We start from the raw sequence: 20,664 nt of genomic DNA on the forward strand, positions 1-20,664 counted from the left end.
CTGAGCACATGTTCCAGAAACACTGAGAAGGCCCTCATCTCTCACCTCTTGCTGACCACAGCAGGAAGTAAAAGCCAGGCAGAGTTGTAAATGGCCTTTCTGAGTATGGAGGCCATATTCTAGCATGAATATAGAACTCCTTGACAAAAACCGAGATACTATTGCTTTCAGACTTTACGAAAAATATTCAATCACTAGTTGCAACTAAGTGATTTTTAAAGCAAGTAACAAAAACACAAAACAAATTCTTGGGGGAATGAGTGTGATGATTTTCCACAGCTGCTGTCTTATGTTACGAAAATGTCCAACTTTTAACAACAAAAAAAGGAGAAATGTAAATAAATAAGAACTATGATTAGTGATGCTGTGGCTCAAGTGGTACAGTGCTAGCCTTGAGCACAGAGAGCCCAGGCCCTGAGTTCAAGCCCCAGGATTGGCAAAAAAAAAAAAAAAAAAAAAAATAGTATGAGCCATTACATAGAAAACAAAAACCAGTGAATAAACATTGCTTCTAAAGAATCCTAGATGTTGAACTCACCAGACAAAAACACAAATATGCGGACTCAAGAATATTCAAATACCTAGCACACTTCCAGATTACTAAAAGGACTTTAGGGGGAAAAAAAACCCGACTGACTTGTAATAAAAAATAAGAGAGAAAAATAAGGAAAAAATAAAAAAAAGAAATTATAGAGTTACTTGACGGGTAGAGAGTAGTTCCTTCATTTCTTTTTTTCTTTTTCTTTTTCTGTGCTAGAGATTAAACTCAGAGTTTTGTACTTGATAGGCAAGAAATATTTCACTGAGTTCAATCTTTAGTGCGTAGTTCTGAGTGACAGACATTAAGAGGAGTGAAGGTTGAAGCCAAAAGCAGGAGAGCCTATCTGGAAGAAAAAAATAAAAGTCAAATCCATTAGGGCATGACTCAAGTAGAGAGTTGCTGGAAAAGCACATTGCCCTGTGTTCAAACCTTAGTACCACCCCCCACAGAAGAAGAAAAAAAGGAGGAGGAAGAAGAAGGGGAGGAGCAAGAGGAAGAGAAAAAGGAGGGAAAAAAGAGGAGAAAGACAAGGAAGGGGAGAGGAAATAATAAGGAAGGAGGGGGAAAAAGCTCATAGCCCTAAAAAGTGCAAAACTTGACAAAATTCCTTTGAGGGAGTTCAAGGGCAGACTTTATCAGGCAAAATAATCAGTACATTTTAAAATATTTCAATTAAAATTATCCAACTAAATTTCAGAAATAATTGAGTGGTTATAAAAATGAACTAAATTGTCTAGCATGTTCAATAACTATAGTGCAGACCTGCTGTAACTAAATATTTAAAACAAAAGTAAGTTTATTAATGCTTGGAAAAATATGAATGAAAATGTCCCAATGTCTCAGATGTAAAGATCTTTTTAAGTAACATGAAACTCAGACAGCATAGGGAGAGAAGAGCAGTTTAACACATGAGATTTCTGAAAAGTCTACTCAGAAAAGGATCATAATGATAATTATGATATTATAAGCCAGGCTCCTGGTGGCTCATGCCTGTAATCCTAGCTACTCAGGAAGCTGAGATCCGAAGATCTCAGTTAAAAGCCAGCCCAGGCAGGAATGCCTGTGAGACTCTTATCTCCAATTAACCACCAGAAAAATAGGAAGTGGCACTGTGGCTCAAGTGGTAGAGTGCTCCCTTGAGCTGAAGAGCTGAGGGATAGCACCCACACCCAGGCCGAGTTCAACCCCACAACCAACAAAAAATAGTTGTATTTTTACAATAAATGAAATGTCCTTCATTAAATTATCAAATAAAACATACAAGAAAATTAATATTTTAATATTGAATGAGCTAAAAATGTTTAAGAACCCAAGAAACAAACAAAAATAAAGACTATAAAAAAGTAATTTTCCAAAGCATAAATACATACAAATGGTGGATAATAAGGACAGACCAAAATAAACAGCTCCCTGATGGTCACAGATGTTCAAATAAATGAAAAATGGAAATAGCTCAAGAAAGTTGCTTGGTGATGGTTTCAGTATCAATAACCATTTGATAAAAGTATAAAATGTCCAGAAATTATTGGTGATTAATTTGATAAAAATCTATCCAAATCTTTAAACTATTGGGTAAAAGTCATAAGTATCTATCTTCCCCAAATTATAGTTATATTTTTGTTGCATTATTAATTATGCTAAAGATAATTGATGTCAAATGATTGTGTGGTTGCAGTGGACTAGTTGAGTGAATGGAATCCCTTTCTATTATTGAATGTTGTGCAGCCTCCAAACTCAATGTTTAAACATGTTTATAATATGTAAAGTAATATTGAGTGAAAAAATTAGAGAAGAATGATTATCAGATTGGTGAAAATAGATCTGATTATCCCCTCAAAGTGAGATTTGAAGAAACAGCGCAAAAAAGATCTTTAAAATTGTTTTCATTTCTGGAAATTAGATACCATTAATCCTATTTCCCCTTCTTTCTTTTGTTTGTTTTTGTTTTGGTCGGTCGTGGGGCTTAAACTCACAGAAAGCTCTTCCGGTTTGCTGTGGTTTATTGTAGATCAGAGTCTCACTGTCTTTCCTCCCCTGGCTGGCTTTGAACCATTATCCTCAGATCTCAGCCCCCTGGGTAGCTAGAATTACAGGCTTGAGCCACTGGAGGGGGGGCTATTTCCCCTTCTTTCTTACCCTCCCTCTCTCCCTTTTTTCATCCTCTCTTCTTTTACTTTTCTTCTCTCCTCCCTCCATCTCTCCCTCCCCTCTTCTTTTCCTCTCTCCCTCCCTCTTTCCCTGTCTCCCTCCTTCTCCCTGTCTCCCTCCCTCCCTCCCTCCCTCCCTCCCTCCCCCTTCCTTCCTTCCTTCCTTCCTTCCTTCCTTCCTTCCTTCCTTCCTTCCTTCCTTCTCTCCCTTTTAACATTAACTATGTATTTAGGATTAATTATATTATAGTATATTCAGGATTTTTATTAGTTTGGAACAAAGAATGTTTATCTTGGTTCAAATTATCTTATTAATTACATTAGAAGATAATTACTCCCTTTGTAATACTAGGGGTGATGAGAATGAACCACTTCATTGTTATTTGTTAAAATGGGAAGGGTAAAGAAGACAGAGTCTACCACATAACATTGTTAGATATAAGTCAAAATTTTCCACATACACATAAACAAGAGGATGTAATTCACATTTCTCATCTAATGAATTAAAACTTTGAGAAGACTATAAGTAACTGACACCAGTTACCCAAAGTTAATGGTCTCTTGAAGCCGGAAGTGGCGCTGTGGCTCAAGTGGTAGAGCGCTAGCCTTGAGCTGAAGAGCTGAGGGACAGCGCTCAGGCCCAGAATTCAGGCCCCACAACCTACAAAAAAAATAAATTAAAAAAATTATATATATATATATATATATGTTTCCTGCCTATTTTGTCTTTTAGGATGTTTCCACTAGAAGATTTTCTTTATGTGTTGAAGAAAAAAGAAAAAAGACACTGAGAATAGACCTCCTAGTTGTAGAGAGAAGAACCCGAAGCAGGACTTTTCTAAGTATTTTGGATGTATCAGAAAAATATCTTGGTAAAATCCTATTTTTGTGTGTGTAATCAGAATAACCTGGTTATGAATTTATTGTATCTGAGTTCAGTTAGATATTTTTCTAAATATATATGTTATGCTATGGTGTGTGTGTGTGTGTGTGTGTGTGTGTGTGTGTGTGTGTGTGTGTGTGTGTGTGTGTGTGTGTGTGTGTGTGTGTGTGTGTGTGTGTGTGTGTGTGTGTGATTCCTGGGGCTTGGAATTAAGGTCTGGGTACTATCCTTGAGCTTTTTTGCTCAAGGGCTAACACTCTATCAATTAAAGATAAGAGTCTAGTGGACTTTCCTCCCCCAGGCTGGCTTCAAACCACAATCCATAGATTTTAGCCTCCTGAGTAGCTAAGATTAAAGACAGGAGCCATTTCATGACTTTTTTTTAATGTTTTTTTTTTGGTCATGGAGCTTGAACTCAAGGGCCTCGGTACTGTCTCTGAGGTTTTTCACTCAAGGCTAGCACTCTACCAATTTTAACCACAGTGCCACTCCTGGTTTTGTGGGACTTAATTGGAGATAAGAGTCCCACAGACTTTTCTGCCCAAGCCAGCATCAAACCACAATCCTCAAATCTCAGCCTCCTGAAGAGCTAGGATTATAGGCATGAGCCACTGCACCTGGCTATTTTATGTCATTTAAAGAAAACATCAGAAGTGCCCTGTTAGAATCACCATAGAGTAACAATAATGTGGCAGCCATCCATGGCCAAAAGCACCTTTGTGGGAACATTGAGATGTAGGCAGGATGTTGTGAAAGCTTGAAGGAACACAAGAAAAAGGAAACATGTATTATTCAGGTCACAGGCTCGTCACCACAGCTGTAAGCCTTGAAACAGCCTGCAAGTGATATGGAACTTGTGTTTAAACCCAAGGTGTGTTATTTGGTAAGAACTTAAAAAATTAAAAAAAACACAACATTTAATAAATTGGACCTGTGAATGTTTTCTAATTTTAATATAACACAAAGGCAAACACTTGTCATGTGGAGAATACTACAAGATCAAAAACACATGGACCGGTGTCATGTGGCCAGTTTTTCAAAGGGTTTTATTTTAAGATGACCCCAAGTCTCCAGACTTTCTTCTTAACCTTTCTTCCAGCTTGGCTGAAGAAGAGAAGGCTCTCACAATTTCCACCCTGACAATTTCCCAGGCGCAGTCACTATATTTCTTCTCTTTAAGGTAGAGAGAGATTACCTGGAAGTACTTCCTTATATGCAAGGTGGGATCCTCAGGTGCCAAGACAGATTCCTCATCGCCCATCCCCTGCATCAGACAGGTCCTGAGGCCCTCCAATTGCTGGTGGAGTACAGTGTGGAGTTCATTTAGGAGTTTGCCGTTCCAGGCAGCAGGGCAATGCTCTGAGTGCAACAGGTTGAAGATCTGCTGCAGCAGTATCTGGAGGACAGACACAGCCCCGGCCTTCTGCAACTGGCTGACATCCACCATCTCCTGGGGGAACTGGAAGTCCCTTCTGTCGCTCAGACACAAGACAGGGGAGATTCTTCTCATCTGCTCCAGTACTTCAAAGGTCTTTCTGCTAAGCAGGAGAGAGTTCTGAGGCAGGTGACAGCCCAGAGATCCAAAAGGTCCACAGTTGCACAGCACCATGGTGGTCAGTAGAGGGCGCAGGAGGGCCATGGGGAAGAGAGGAGGCTGCTGGCCTGGCTGAGCTGGGCTTGATGAACCCTGGACTCTGGGTTCTGTGAAGACTTTCTGTCTATGCTCAACTTTTATATGCTAACCCCAAATTTCATATTCGGAACCTTTCTCTACATTTTTGCTTCCTTTTTTAGCCATCATTAGTAAATTTTCCACATTACTAACAAGATACCAAAAACTCAGCTATTAATATTACTGCTGAATTCTAGTGTATGTCAGATGTGTCTGACTAAACAGATAGCTATCAATCTAACAAGAAGTGCTTGGCCTAAAATCAGATTATATACTTATGTAAAGAATCTATGTATTTCACAATTTTTTCATATATAAGTGCTGCTCTCCTTTTTTTTTTTTTTCCACCCAGTACTAGGGATTGGCTCTAGATCCTCATAGGGAAGCACTGGACCACTTTATCCATGCTGCTATATTAACTAATTGTTTATAATTATTAAAGTTGTTAATAAATACTAATTTATACTTAGTAGTCAATTAGCATTATTTATTTTTCTATTTATTTATTATTGATATAAGGTCTCACTAACTTTGCCTGGACTGGTGTCAAACTTTTGTTCCTCTTCCCTCTGCCTCCTGAGAGCTGGATCTATAGGCATGTACCATCACTGTGGCCTATGGGAACAAATCTAGCCAAGGTCCTTTCCTTTATTTTTACCATGTTTCTTTTACACAGCGGCCTTCCTCAGATTTAGGGTTTCTGTAATCATTGTGGATTTATCAGACTATCCATGTCAAGTAAACCCATCCTGATAACATTTGAACCCCTCTTCCTTCTTTGTTACCAAGACACTAAATCCTTGCTCTTAGATCCTTGGCTCTGTTCCTAGAGGCATGCCTGGTAGATCCTGGTTGTCCACAGTGAACTTTTCCTTTCTTTTTGTTTTTGTATATTTTATTGTAAAGGTGATGTTCAGAGGGGTTATAGTTACATGATTCAGGTAATGAGTACATTTCCTTTTGGACAGTGTCAACCCCTCCTGATTCTCTGCCAGTTTTTCCTCTCCCATCTCTCCTCCCCCACCCCACCTCACACCCATGCTGTATAGTTCATTTCCAACATAGTGTCTGGCAAACATTACCTTTGTCCTGTCATTTCTTTGCTTCCCCTTCCTCTCCCCAAATCAGATAAACTAACAAGCAACACAAAAGGCAGAAATAACAAACAGCAACAAAAGGGAAAAAACCCAGAAAATAAGAAGGAACTGAAAAAAAAACAAAATAAAAAACCTTGTTTCCATTCCTTATCATTTCAATAATCATTTTATATAATTATATACAATTATATAATTATATGTACATAACTATTGAGCCCTTGTAATCCTCTCCAGAGAATATCCTCCTTTGGTCTCATTGTGTGAATGTTCCGAGTCCTGCCTAATTTATTATGTCCAAGTATGATTTTTTTTTACTTCTGTCTTTTTTTTTTTTTTTTTTTTGCTGGTTGTGGGGCTTGAACTCTGGGCCTGGGCACTGTCCCTCAGCTCTTCAGCTCAAGGCTAACACCCTACCACTTGAGCCACAGTGCCACTTCCGGCTTTTTTCTGCTTATGTGGTGCTGAGGAATCGAACCCAGGGCCTCATGCACACAAGGCAATCACTCTACCACTGAGCCACCTTCCCAGCCCAACTTCTCCTTTCTTGATACACATCCCCAGATACCAAAGGTATTAGTGGTCCTCAGGTTATGGTAGTAAATGATTATTGTCTATGTATCTCAAAGACTTACCCAAAAAAAGTCATTTTATCTTCTGTAGTGGACTCATTTTACTTTTGGTAAGACTAGTTCTTATTCTTCAAATTTTACTTAAACTATTCAAGTCTTGTTATCTTCATATTTCCGAATTGGGTATAGGTGATTTGCTGATGATGCTGTTCTTCATTAGAAGCTAATGAGCAGTTAGTGCCCATAGTAGCGTGATTCTGTTTCTGATGTCTATCTATGACTCACTGTGGCAATGCAGGGCAGTGAGCCTGAAACTAATGTCAAAAACTAATGACATTTGCTCCTTCATTATAACTTTAAAACAACAACAAGAGTGGCTAAAGTGAATCATTTTCCTATATTACTACTTCATCTTGAGGATAATGCATACTAAGGAAGTAAAAGAAAAGCAAAGAACAGCATCATCTTCTCTGTTCTGGCTATGTAGCCAGACTGGCCTCCAACTTTTGATCCTCCTGTCTCAGCCTCCCAAGTGTTGGAATTGCTGGCATGAACCACCACCTCCAGCTATGAGAATATTTTTTCTCCCTCATTTCAAAAACTTTCCTAGAAATCGAAACTGACTATCTACTTGTGGACAAAGTGAAAACAAATAGCACAATTTTTTTTTGAATAGGAAAGGGAAATGACTTTGGTCACTTAGTTCACTTTGTTAGCAGAAACAAGTATTTTGTTTCTCTTCTTTTCAGTATATTAAAAACATCCTATCCTTAAAATATTTGTCATAAACTCTCATGGGCTCAGATATAATGGTATTTAGCTATTCCTATTACTGATGAGTGGTTCTAATTTTTTCAATTTAATTTTATTTTATTTGTGAACATACTGTACAGAGGAGTTACAATTACATGGGCAGGATAATGCATACATTTCTTACCAAGCATTGCAGCCTTCCCCTTTGTTTACCCTTCACATCCCTTCCCAGCCCCCCCCCCCAAAACTGTGTCACTTTTTTGGGGGGGGTCCGGTCATGGGCCTGAACTCTGGGCCTGGGCGCTGTCCCCCAGCTCTTCAGCTCAAGGCTAGCGCTCTACCACTTGAGCCACAGCACCACTTCCGGCTTTTTTCTTTTTGCTTATGTGGTGCTGAGGAATCGAACCCAGGGCTTCAGGCATGCAAGGCAAGCACTCTACCACTGAGCCACCTTCCCTGCCCCCTTGGTTCTAATTTTTTACTTATCTACATTTGATGTTTTTCCTGCACTCTTATCCTCAGGAAAGATCCTAAACTCTAGATATGTCTAACAAAATATATTGTACTATATGCAATGTAAAGAAAAAAATACTGATCCAATCATGTCGTCTTTCTAATGAACAAAGTTAAACCAGTGCAATCTCACCAAGTGCCTTCACCATGAGAAATTTCTTCCTAAAAAGTCTCTGTCTCCATGCTGCTAAATACTATTGAGTCTCTGCTGATCACTCTACAGCACAAGTAGTATTTGTTTTTAAGAGAGACCGCATCATGACAGCAGTTTAGGAGATTCCTTGGGTGCGGCTGCTCCCAGGGCCGGTGTGAGGATTTGCTGGGCCCCTGGATTATTCCAGGACCCTCCAATACTCCACAGACTCTTGTGGCATCAGTGCCATTTGTGCTGGGGACATGGATGTGTTCAGGAAATCTGGGCCATGAGTATTGGACTCTCAGTACCCACTTCAATCTTCTCCTTCTTGCAGGGGAGAATTGGGAAGATTTTGAATCCAGAACTCAGGTCTTACAATCTGAGAGCCAGTGAATGCAAATGATAGCTGTTCCTGGGTCTGTGGACCTGCACCAACTCAGACACTTTCAGGTCTCTTCTCCATCAATGTTCTCAAGCAGGTCCTTCAACGTCTTCATGTCTCTGGATGTGAACTTTGGTCCCTGGAACAAATGAGAGTTCTGTAGCACTGTGGTTTGCTCCTAGTGTGCTCAGAACATGAAAATCACTAAACAGGACATAGAGCAGCAGCTGAAGAAGATGCTTGGGTAGAGAGCTGAGAGCAGGGACCCCTGTGTTGAATGCTGTATCCACTGTGAACAAGGGTGAAGACCTCTGCAATCCAGGAATCAGCAGACGTGGACGGGTCTGGGGTGCTCGCGTTTGCATTCCTGGTCTTGAAGCTTGAGAACTTGGGTATTTCCAGCTTGGGCCACATCACACTCCCTAGCTGCCTCTTCTCAGGCCTCACCACTCTGCTTGCTGCTTCATGGTGTGCCTTCCCAGGTGGACAAGACTGGCATGCATGGACTAGAGTGGGCGAGGTGAAGTCAGGCACTGCAGGGAGGGCTGTGATGAGAGGAGAATCTCAATTCACACTATTCCCACAGGACTCTTAACCCCACCCTTTTTGCCATGCTCCATTCTACTGAATATCCAACACATTACAACTCCAAGATATGAAGCAAGATGTGGCTGTAGAGATTGCAGAGCAAGATAGTACTTTGGAACTAAATCATAGAACTTTTGAATTTAATATAAGCATAGAATGCCATGTAAATGTGATGGACATTACATTAAAGCATGAGAAACAAGCAGAGAATAAGTGGGAGGGGGGGTCTTCATAGTTGAAGGATACTAAGAAGCCACAGAAGCAACCAGGTTTATTAAAAGGGAATGTATTATTATCTGCTGTGAAACTAGTTCTCTTTCAAGAAGTGGAGAAGGAAAGAAAAGCAAGGAATTAAAATCTGCAAGGCACCTGTGGTTCACACGTGTAATTATATCAGGAGGCTAGATTTGAGGGGGGCAATAGAAAGCCAGCCTTGGCAGAAAAGTCCATGAGATCCTTATCTCCAATTACCCACCAAAAAGCCAGAAGTAGAGCTGTGGCTCAAGTGATAGAATGTCAGGCTTGAGAGAAGCACTAAGGGACGATGCCAGAGCCCTGAGTATCAATGCCAGCACCAAGAAGAAGGAAGAAGGAGGAGGAGCAGGAAGAAGAGGAAGAAGACAAGGAGGAGGAGAAGGAGGAGGAGAAAGGGGAGGAGAAGGAGGAAGGGGAGGAAGAAATGAAGAAACAAAATGAATCACAGCAACAACAACAACAAAACACCTCACTTCACCTTCACCTGGAAATTAGAGCCAGCAAGGAGAAAAGTCATCTAAATGCTGGGTCTCTGACTTCAGGGAGACAGCAGAGAAAGCCCAGTGGAAAGAAGGCCTTTCTTTCTTTCTTTCTTTCTTTTGGGGGGGGAGGTCTGGTCATGGGGCCTGAACTCTGGGCCTGGGCGCTGTCCCTCAGCTCTTCAGCTCAAGGCTAGCGCTCTACCACTTGAGCCACAGCGCCACTTCCGGCTTTTTCTTTTTGCTTATGTGGTGCTGTGGAATTGAACCCAGGGTCTCATGCATGCAAGGCACGCGCTCTACCACTGAGCCACCTTCCCAGCCCAGAAGGCCTTTCTTTCTACCTGAGTAATTAACCCCCAACTCCAGATTCATATCTTTAATTGCTGTGCCCTGCAGGGCCCCTTGAACCTCCTAGTCCTGCTCTAACAGATATTCCATAGACTGGGCAATCCTTAAGCTCTCTGAAAGTCCATTTCTTCCATCTGCTCTGGAAAGACCTAGTCAAGGTGGCACTGGGCTAGGCATGTTCCGTATTCACAGTGATGGTTAGAACTCATTCCTGATTGTAATGTTAGGAATAGGAAGGAATTTGCAAAACAACTTACTCTTAGGAAAGAGTTAACTGCCGCATCACACAGGAGATGTCCCCAGATTTCCCATGCAGCTCCCCTCCCCCTGACTGCCCTCCCTGGTCCCCTCCCTCCCTGAGCCGTCGAAGACTCTGTGGAAGCCAGAGGCACCCAGGGGTCAGGAGGCTCTGGACCACCGAGCAGGGCTGACAGACTAAACACAGCTCTTTCTCCACAATGAATAAGAAATGGTTTGTTCTACTCAAATATGAGTGAGCATGGCCCAAGAACACAAACTCAACTTACCCCAAGGACATGCTCCATTGGAAGATGTGTTCCACTATAAGTGACAAAACAAAGGGAAGTCATAAATCAGTTCATCTACCAAATACATTCATGGGACATCAAGGGGGCAACGTTCAACAGAATGGAGAAATCTTTAGCTTTAGGGTTGGTGGAAGCTGGTAGTCTGCTGTTTAACCATACACTCCAGAGGCCTCTCCTGAGAGTTACAATGGTGTTAGGTCAGATGCAGAGCTTGTTGGTAAAAGGTTATTACATGGAGGAAAGAGAGCCTAGGCAATTTTGGCGCCCACATCCCATTGCACCCGGATCACAAAGTTTAGTCAGGCAATGGGTCTGCACGATTCTCAGCACACATGAGGCTTTCTTCAGAGAACGCCCCTCCATAGCCGACTGGAGGCACAGGACATAGTTTGGCTCTTTCTTCCCACAGAGCAATCAGAGGACCGAAGAGGACATGACCTGCCACAAGCTGAAAGGCTTTGTCCTCTTAAGACACAAAGTGGAAGAAGTAGACTCTTCTATTACTGGACTCAGTTCCTTCAAGGAAAGAGACCAGTTTTAGCTCTAGAGAAAAATCCATCAGAGACTGAATTCCCAGAAGCCTGATTGCCACTTGGGCTGTGTCTTTGCCCGCCCAGACCAGTAGATGGCGTGCTTCCTCTCTAAATGTTAAAATCTCTCCTTGGTTTAAAAACGATCCTGCTTTCTGTTTCCCTTTTTTTTTTTTTTTTAATTTTACTTCCCCCACTTCTTTGTCACTGTTTTTTTTTTTTTTTTTAAATTTCTGTCCCGTTTGTCTTGTATGTTAATCTAATTTGGGGAGGGAAAAACTGGGAGAAAATAAGGGAGGGAGTGACACTGTTCAAAAAGAAATGTATTCTAATACTTACTGTAAACCCTCTGTAAAAAGATTTTTTTTTTTTAAAGAATCAAGATGAAACCAGGCACTGGTGTCTTAAGAGGCTGAGAGATCTGCGGATCAAGGTTCAAAGCCAGCCAAGGCAGACAAATCCCTGAGACACTTATCTCCAATTAAGCAGCCAAAAAAAAGCAGAAGTAGAGACAGGGCTAAGTGATAAAACATCAGTCTTAAGCAACAAAAGTTAAGCAACTGTGTAAAGCTCTGCATTCAATCACCAATATCAGCAACAAAGAAGAAAAAAGAAAAGAAAAGAAAGTGAATAGCCACATTAGGAAAGATTAGGTACATCTAGGACAGAAGAAACTATAATATTCATACAAGCTAAGAATCCCACATTCCCTCAAGCCAAGACCTGGAAGCTAAAGGAAACCCTAGAAGCAGATCTAAGGAGATTGTCTCCCAACATATCCTTTACAAGCAGCCTGGCTTTCTCTAAACTCAGTCTTCAACTATTATCTTTACGTAGATGGGAAACCAAACTCTTGCTTCCAAGCAGTAAATCTCAGTAGATAAACCATAACACGAATTTAAGATGGAGGTTTCCAGCCAATCAGCTCTAACCAAGCATTGCCTGGATATCCTCCAGGGGGCGATTAGACACTATCTTTGCTTCCTTTTTTACCACAGGAAAATGTTACATCATCATTACTAGAGGAAACTTTCTCATTTCCAAAATATTTACCAGGAAAGGAAAAAAAGCCCTTTTCATCTTGAGTATCTGACGAACTGGAACTGGGACTTTCACTCATCTTTGCTTTCCGTTGTTGGTGTGCACTGAGCTAGAAGAGGGGCAGCTGTGTGAATGAGCAGGCTTGTGAGAAGAGGAGGAGGGCACTGGGGACTTCTGCAGCGGGTGGAAGAAGGGGGCCAGGAAAGTAGAAGTGGGGGGAGGGTGGCAGGTCTCATAATTGCAACTAAAATATATGATTGTATGTGTGTTGCTGCACATATACACATGTGTGTATATATTATGCACTATATATTGCTTACTAGGGTATATTCTATGCTATATGTTACATATAACATATCATACATTATATGATATATATAATGTATTATATACAATATGTATGATATATAGTATGTATTATATATGAAGGTACATTGTATGAATGATATATATTATATATTATTATATGTATTATATATTATATACACACACATATATATAAAGTAGATACAGACATGCACTTTTGAATTTATTTTTGAACACTATTCCCTGTGGCATGTGTTGCAAAGTCATTCTTGCTTTCTTTCACTTATTGATGGATGCTATACTGTGATTTTTAATCAAACTGGTTTTAGCCCAATTTTATTTTTTCCTTTAGAAGTTGGTGATTGGAAAACTTTGTAATGCAATTTAACTTTTCTGTCTTATGGAGTATCCCAGACCATTATATTTTTGCAAATTGATACATAGTACTCCCTCAGGGTTAAGATTTTTATGAAATCTTTGCCTTACATATAAATCAAATCTCAATTTAACTGGGAAAAAATAAGCAATGAGAAGAATTCTTGACATGCCCATTTGTAGTACAAAATGAGATATAATTTATAAATAAAGATAAAGGTTATGTGCCCAAGGTTATACCCAAGTTGTTTATAAGTATTTCCTAAAACTTGACTAGTAGAGGTGATTAGATTTAGGATAAAGGATTTGTCTGATGTTAGAACAATGTCAGTAATTGCAAAGTAGTGTGTGTGTGTGTGTGTGTGTGTGTGTGTGTGTGTGTGTGTGTGTGTGTGTGTGTGTGTGTGTGTGCTGGTTCTGAGCTTGAATTCAGGGCATAGGTGCTGTCCCTGAGCTTTACTGCTTAAGGCTAACATTCTACCACTTAAGCCATAGCTCCACTTTTGCCTTTTTGGTGGTTAACTGGAGATAAGGGTCTCCCAGACTTTCTTGCCCTGGTTAGGTTTGAACCAGGATCCTCAGATCTCAGTCTCCTCAGTAACTAGTATTACAGGAATAAGCAAGCCACCAAGCCCCCAGCTAAAATGATGATTTTAAAACAATTAATAAGAACCCATAGAAAAATCAATACAAACTCTCCACTTATATTGTAATGGAGACCTCTGATAGAAATATCCTGTGTGGAGCACTGGTGACAATTTGATAGATGAGAATAAAATTCTGCTGATATACAAAACAGCTATAAGATTATAAATATAATATAGTATATAAATAGATATTAAAACTATATTTTTCAGTCATGGTGCTTGAATTCAGGGCCTGGGTGCTGTTCCTAAGCTCTTCTGCTCAAGGCTAGTACCCTACCACCTTGATCCACGGAGCCACTTCCAGTTTTCTAGTGGTTAATTGAAGGTAAGAGTTTCACAGACCTTCCTGCCCAGGCTGACTTTGAAGGGTGACTCTCAGATCTCAGATTCTCAGATCTCAGATTCTCAGATCTATAATCTGTAGGATTACAGATTTAGCCAGGATTATAAGTGGTAGCCAGAAAGATTAGATATTTTTTAACAAAGGATGTATCCTTATTGAATTAGAATGCCTTCATTATACTATATCACTATTAAGGAGAACTGGCAAAAAAATACATGGAGCATCAGTTATATATACTAGACAACAAACTGCTAAGGATAATGACATGAAGCAAAAAGGAAAAAAAAAACTCTTGAGTTGGACAATTAACCTTTTTTCCTGAGGATTTATTGAATTAGAGGAACTTTCAATATACAAAATGAAAATTGAAACTTTAAGTGTGACTGTAAGGACAAAGGCACAACTAAAACATCTGTGTGAAAGGAAGCCTGGACTTTCTAAGGGTCTCAGGCACTCAGAGAGCCCGGAGAGAGGGGAGAGGACTCAATCCACAAAATAGGAGAAATAATGGAAGACAATACTCCAAAAACAAAAACAAAATCCTATGTAAAGAGAAAGCTCAGAGAACTCCAAGTAACATAAACTCGAAGAAATTAACAATGAGTAAAAACAAAATACCACTATAAAAATTACTGTCCACATATGGCCAGGTATTGGTCACTCACGCTTGTAATCCTAGCTACTCAGAAGACTGAGATCTGAGGATCGCGGTTCAAAACCAGCCTGGGCAGGAAAGTCTGAGAGACTCTTACCTCCAATTAACTACCAGAAAACTACAAGTGGTGCTGTGGCTCAAGTGATAGAGCACACTAGCCTTGAGCTAGTGCCCAGGCCCAGAGTTCAAGCCCCATAACCACCATGACAACCACCACCACCAACAAAATTGTTGACTACAAGTTAAAAAACTAATTGTAAATGTCTATTTCAGAAGAAAAATACCACATACAAAGAAAGACACTTTCAGGAATATTATGCAAAGAAGATATCTATTAAATAATATTTAATGTTGAAGGAAAACAAGGTCCGAAAAACTCTGTCTTTCTGGGCCATAATGAGGTATTCCATTTTTAAACATATTTTCTTCGTCACCCCATTCCCAGGATCATTTCCCCTGGCTGGCTCATGGCTGCACTGTGCGACTCCACCGCTGTGGCCAGCACTGGCTCCTTTTCTCTTTCCTAATATTAAGCGGTCAAGGTCAGGTTGCAGGCATGGTTCGTGGGTAGAAGTATGAACACTACCTACCTAGCAAGTATGAATCTGTGAGTTAAACCCCAGTACAAACAAAGTACAACATAATAACCATAAAATAAGCAAAATTAAAAATTAAGTTAAAAAAAAGCCCAGTGCTGGTGGCTTATGCTTATAGGTATATTATAGTGTAGCATCTGAAGGGCTGAGAAAGGGAGGATCATGGTTCTAGCCTAGCCATGAAAGAAAATCTGTGTGAGTCTGTCTCCACATAAGGAAGCAGTGACATGTATCTGCCAGCCGAGTAATTATGGGGAGGGGGTGCCAAAAATAAGTCAATCACAGTGCACTGAAGAAAGTAAGACCCTAACCACAAAATAACCAGATAAAAAGCAGGGTTGGAGGCAGAGATCAGTAGTCTACAGTCTGCCTGAAAAGTACAGTGCTCTCAGATCAAACTCAATAGCAACAAAAACTAATAATATAAAGCTATAACAAAAAAATTCTTATTGAAAAAATTTGATGAGCACATAACAGTCAACTGATTACTTGCAAAAACATTTTATTATATAAAAGGCATGTAAAGTAACACATGATACTGTTGACACAAAATAATTTAAATCATATAAATAGTTAAATAATACTTTGATAGATAAAAGTTGTTCATGTGTCTACAGAAGGAGCTAGTATAACCTACGGAGTTGAAGACTGTGTTGCTAAATACTTCTGAAACCACCTGAAAAAATACATTGAACTTATGTCCTAATTACAGAAAATGTACATTTTCAATGGCTTCTCAAATACTCCTGCAAGTCCACTGCTGAAGAGAAGTATCTCATGATTTCTGCCCTGACAACCTCCCAGGCACAAGGGCTGAACTTCTTCTCTTGCAGGTAGAGAGAGATCCTGCGGAAGTGTTTGCTCACAGCCAGTGTGGAGTCCTCAAGCACCATGGCAGGCTCTTGCTCTCCCACCTCCCGGCTCAGACAGGCTCTCAGCTCCTGCAGCTGCTCATGGAGGCCAGCGCACAGTTTGTCCACAAGGCTCTTCTCCCAAGGGGCAGGCCAGGTCTTTGTGCTGAAGAGGCTGTAGATCTGCCTGGTCATCTCATGGAGGACAGCGATGGCTTGAGCCTTCTGGACCTGCTCTGCATCCAATGCCTCCTGGGGGAATCCAAAGTCCTTTCTGTCCTTCAGGCAGGAGAAAAGGGAGACTCTCCTCATCTGTCCCAGGAGGAGCAAGGCTCTTCTGTTGCCCAGGCTGTGGGTGGGAGGCAGCTCACAGCCCAGAGAGCAGGTTGCCCTGCAGCTGAGCACCACCAGGGTCACCAGGAAGGCCAAGGGCAAGGGCATTGTGGATGGGCGGATGCTGCTGGACTGGCTGAGGTGCTGATGGGGGAGCCTCTGTCTCTGGGGAGTGTGAAGACCTTGCTGTGCTCCCTTGGCTTAAGTAGGGCTGCTCGAGCTTCCATTTTCTGAATGCTTTCCCCCCAGTTTCTACTTCTCTTTTTGTTTTCATTTATGCTTTCATACTTCAGTCTAGAGCGGCATTTCCCAACCATATTCTTTCCTCTCTTGATTTTCCTTTTGGTGGCCTGACAAGTTTTTAGTTGTTTTTTTTAAATAGAATCCCTGATTAAAATTCAACAACACTCAGGTATGGTAATACATTGCTATACTCTATATCTTTGGATAATACTTTTAACAGCATGAAAATATTTCCTTTTCATTGAATGTATACTAAGGTAGACTCTAAAATATTTTAAGGTGAGTGTTAAATTTAAAAGTTTATCTAAGTGCCAGTCACTCATACTTGACTGTATATGACATTAGGAGGATCATGGTTTGAGGCCAGATGGGAGAGAAAAGTTCATGACACACCATCTCAAACTATGAATCTGGACATATTGGCAATCATGTTTTATTCTACCTATAAAAGGAAACTTTAAGTAAGTTGACAAATTGCTAACCAGTCATTCATGTAAGGTAACCACCATGACTGTATCTCAAGATAAATATTGGAGGCATGGCTGAGATGTAAAGCAACAGACAAGCACATTGAAATCCTGAATTTAACATAGTACTGTCCTTACCCCTTGAAAAAAATCCATTGGTACTAAGCATGCTCTCAATAAACTATTTTTACATGTATTTTACTGGAATTGAATTTTTTTAAATTGTGGATTTTTTCATGTAAATTACTTATAATTTAATGTATTTTAGTGTAAATATACACTTTGTAATGTATCAGAGCATACATTCAATTTAGAAATGCATGAAATATATAATGCCAGCAACAAAAGCATTTTTTCTAAAAACTTTGTTTCAAAACTCCTAAAATCTGTGTGAAACATAAGGTATTTATTCCTTACTCATGGTGTAAATTTGCTCCATGTGAGAAAATAATTCTTACCTTTGTTACATACTAGATATTCATCTTAGTTAATATTTTTCTCATTCAGAATGTGAGATACTCATACATGTATTGAAAGACTTTCCTGGAATTACATAATAAACTACAACCAACCTCTGTTTCATTCCCATAGACCAAGCCCGGTTAGAAGCACTTAAGCTCAGGTCAGAAAAATACCATGAAATAAGCATTGGTGGTCCACTATATAGGTGTACAGTGATCAAGGATGTCCTCTATTGTTATGGGTTTGTAGCAAAGATCCTGTTCACATTTTCTCTGTCTTCATGAGTTTTTTTTTTAAATAGGGCTTCTCACCGGATCACAAAGTAGTACAAGAAAATTAAGTGAACTCAAAAGACAGATATTTTATTAGCATTAGCTTTGGAAGGCCTCCAAACTTGCAATATTTAAGATGTGTTCTAAAAACTAACGCCTCTTATTACAGGGAGCTTAGTCACTATTTACTGAAAGATTATCATTACAAACATAGTGGAAACATAATTCCAAGACATGCAAGATATACTTGAGAGGATTATCAAGAGAAAAATTTAAAACTCCATGATTCCAAAATTTATAGTTGAAGATTATATGCAATATTTTTTAAAGAGCAACAATTTGGTTGTAGGGTTTTATATTACATTTTTATTTTTGTGTCCAGAATGTGAAGTCGAGAAAGAATCCTCAAAATATGAAAGACTCACTGGATGTTTTAATGTTTATGATCCTTCAACACTCACAGAAGTCTACCTGACTACTCTCCCCTCTCCCCCTGGTAGTAATTGGCCTTACACATTTCAAGATCTTCTCTCATACTTTGGCATGTTCCCTAAGATTACATTGTGGAACTAGTGAGAATCAACCAGAATTATTTTCATAAATTTTGTGTTGTAAAATAATTGGCTTCTAAAAACAACATTAAAACAGGAAAGCCTATGGGACTCTGAACATCAATTAAACACTAAAAACGCCAGAAATAGAGCTGTGATTCAAGGTGTGGGGCACTAGAATTGAGCGAAAAAGTTGAAGTCTCTGTTTTCCAGTCGTAGGACCTGCACACCACACACACACACACACACACACACACACACACACACACACACACACACACACACACACACACAGCATTAGAACAAAATGTGAAATTGAAAAGTATTTTCATTCAAAGAACTTGTCTCCTTCAGTCCCCAAATCACCCAACTGGTGTTCCTTTTCCACATCTTCACATCTTGATACTATGTGAGAATAATTCCAACCAAGTATAAATGGATGGAAATATTCTTCCTGCACAGTGTGGTCTGTGAATTTACCCTCATCTGACTCACCATATTTTTTAAGCTATGGAATAGGAAAGAACGTCATCAAAGACCACAGACCTATTTGGGGATATGTGTTAAATAGGAGAAAGTTCAAGAAAATAATGCTGGCCTCTACTGAAGTGTACCAACCAGGTCATCTAATCAGGGAATCCATCACTGAACATTTATATGAATGAGAGATACATTTGTAATATGATATATGACTTAACCTTTTTAAAATTTTGAGTTATAGTACACAATATCAACTTCAATGAAAAAGTCTTTAAAAATAATATCTTCAAGAATCTTTCCTATAAATGTTAAATTTCACACCTTAGAATCTGAAACCAGCTTTCAGGAATTTAAACAAATAGATAAGATTATAAATTATGTCATAATTTTTAAAATATAGAGCTTTTGTTCTCTAAGCTTTTAGTAAATTCACAATGTGTAATGTATACCACCATATTTTAAGACATTCTCTGAGATGACTTCTATTCTTTTTTTTCAGATAGTAAAAATCTCTGAGTGCAAGTTAGTTTTAGGGTTTCAGAAACAGTGACATTGCTTAAAGAGAGCCACACACATAGCCTTCTTCCCTACTTGCTGACTTCTGTTTGAAGATCATTAATACAGGAAGGCAATCCTCTGGACTTTCCTTCTGATAACTACACTACAAAGAAGCTATTTCAGCAAGAAATAGCCTTGAGTACACCAGTTGTTTCTGATTTTTATTTTAATGTTGTGCCTTTTGAGCAGATGGTGGTTTAATGGCCTAAATTTGTCTACCTGACAAATTTTTCTGTAGAGAAAAACAAAGAGAGACTGGGGTAGCATTGCTCTTTGTTAAAATTTCCATTGCATCTGATGCATTAATTCTATTTTACAGTTTCTTAGCAAAATCTGTAGTTGTTTGTGGCCAAAAAAATAGAATTTCAATTGTCAAGAAAGTGAAAGTAAGTGATCTCTTAAGTCAAGCAGGGCAGCCTTTGACTACCTTCTCAGGTCCTAGCGGGTGGACTGAAGAGTCAGAAATCAGAACTGTCCAAACAGAATTTGAAATACTACCTCCAAAATAACTAAAGCAAAAAGAGCTATGGGAATAAAGCTGGAGTGAGAGAGGGCATGGTTACAAGTACAAGGTCCTGACAACAAAACTACTATTCAAAAACAATTTTTAAGTAAATAACCACAAATGGTAAAGTGATCATAGCAAAATTTAATTCAGCAAAGACATGGGAAGGATAGAGATCAGTGCTGAATTTCACAAAGGCAGGGAAATGGCTGTTTCTAATACATTCAAGGAAAGACAACTCCAAGATTAGAGAACTGCTTCATTTTTGCAAGAGCAAAATGACTGATTTGGTATCAGTCATGAGGAGAAAAGGGAGACTCCACCCAACCAACCAGCTCAAAGAACCAGTCACTGGAAGGGAAAACGTTATCTTGTCTGAGGCTCCGCCTAGTCAATAAACCACTCATACACTTGAAAGACTGACTTCACGAGGAGAATCTGATGATCTCAAAAGTTTGATGACCTTTTAATCTGAATAATACTAATATCACTGCTATGAATTAATTTTCTGAAAACAATACTAGAAAAATGAATA

The 20,664-nt window shown here is 39.5% G+C and overlaps 2 protein-coding genes across 2 annotated transcripts; both read right to left on the minus strand.

Annotated features, from left to right (window-relative positions):
• Window positions 1–4,622: 4,622 nt before the first annotated feature.
• Window positions 4,623–5,210, minus strand: Ifnw1 (interferon omega 1). The gene has a single exon (XM_070005352.1). The coding sequence runs from the start codon at window positions 5,208–5,210 to the stop codon at window positions 4,623–4,625; it is 588 nt and encodes a 195-aa protein (XP_069861453.1).
• A 10,922-nt stretch (window positions 5,211–16,132) lies between these two features.
• Window positions 16,133–16,741, minus strand: LOC138816943 (interferon alpha-2-like). The gene has a single exon (XM_070007214.1). It carries the CDS (start codon window positions 16,697–16,699, stop codon window positions 16,133–16,135), a length of 567 nt encoding a protein of 188 aa, XP_069863315.1. The 5' UTR covers window positions 16,700–16,741.
• Between the last annotated feature and the right edge of the window lie 3,923 nt (window positions 16,742–20,664).

This window comes from Dipodomys merriami, unplaced genomic scaffold, assembly GCF_024711535.1.
Source record: "Dipodomys merriami isolate MVZ:Mamm:240054 unplaced genomic scaffold, mDipMer1.0.p SCAF_11, whole genome shotgun sequence".
Lineage (NCBI taxonomy): Eukaryota > Metazoa > Chordata > Mammalia > Rodentia > Heteromyidae > Dipodomys > Dipodomys merriami.

What these genes read in the sequence shown, in the direction of transcription:
- Ifnw1 (XM_070005352.1), bottom strand. Translation starts at nt 5,210, where the DNA reads ATGGCCCTCCTGCGCCCTCTACTGACCACCATGGTGCTGTGCAACTGT.
- LOC138816943 (XM_070007214.1), bottom strand. Translation starts at nt 16,699, where the DNA reads ATGCCCTTGCCCTTGGCCTTCCTGGTGACCCTGGTGGTGCTCAGCTGC.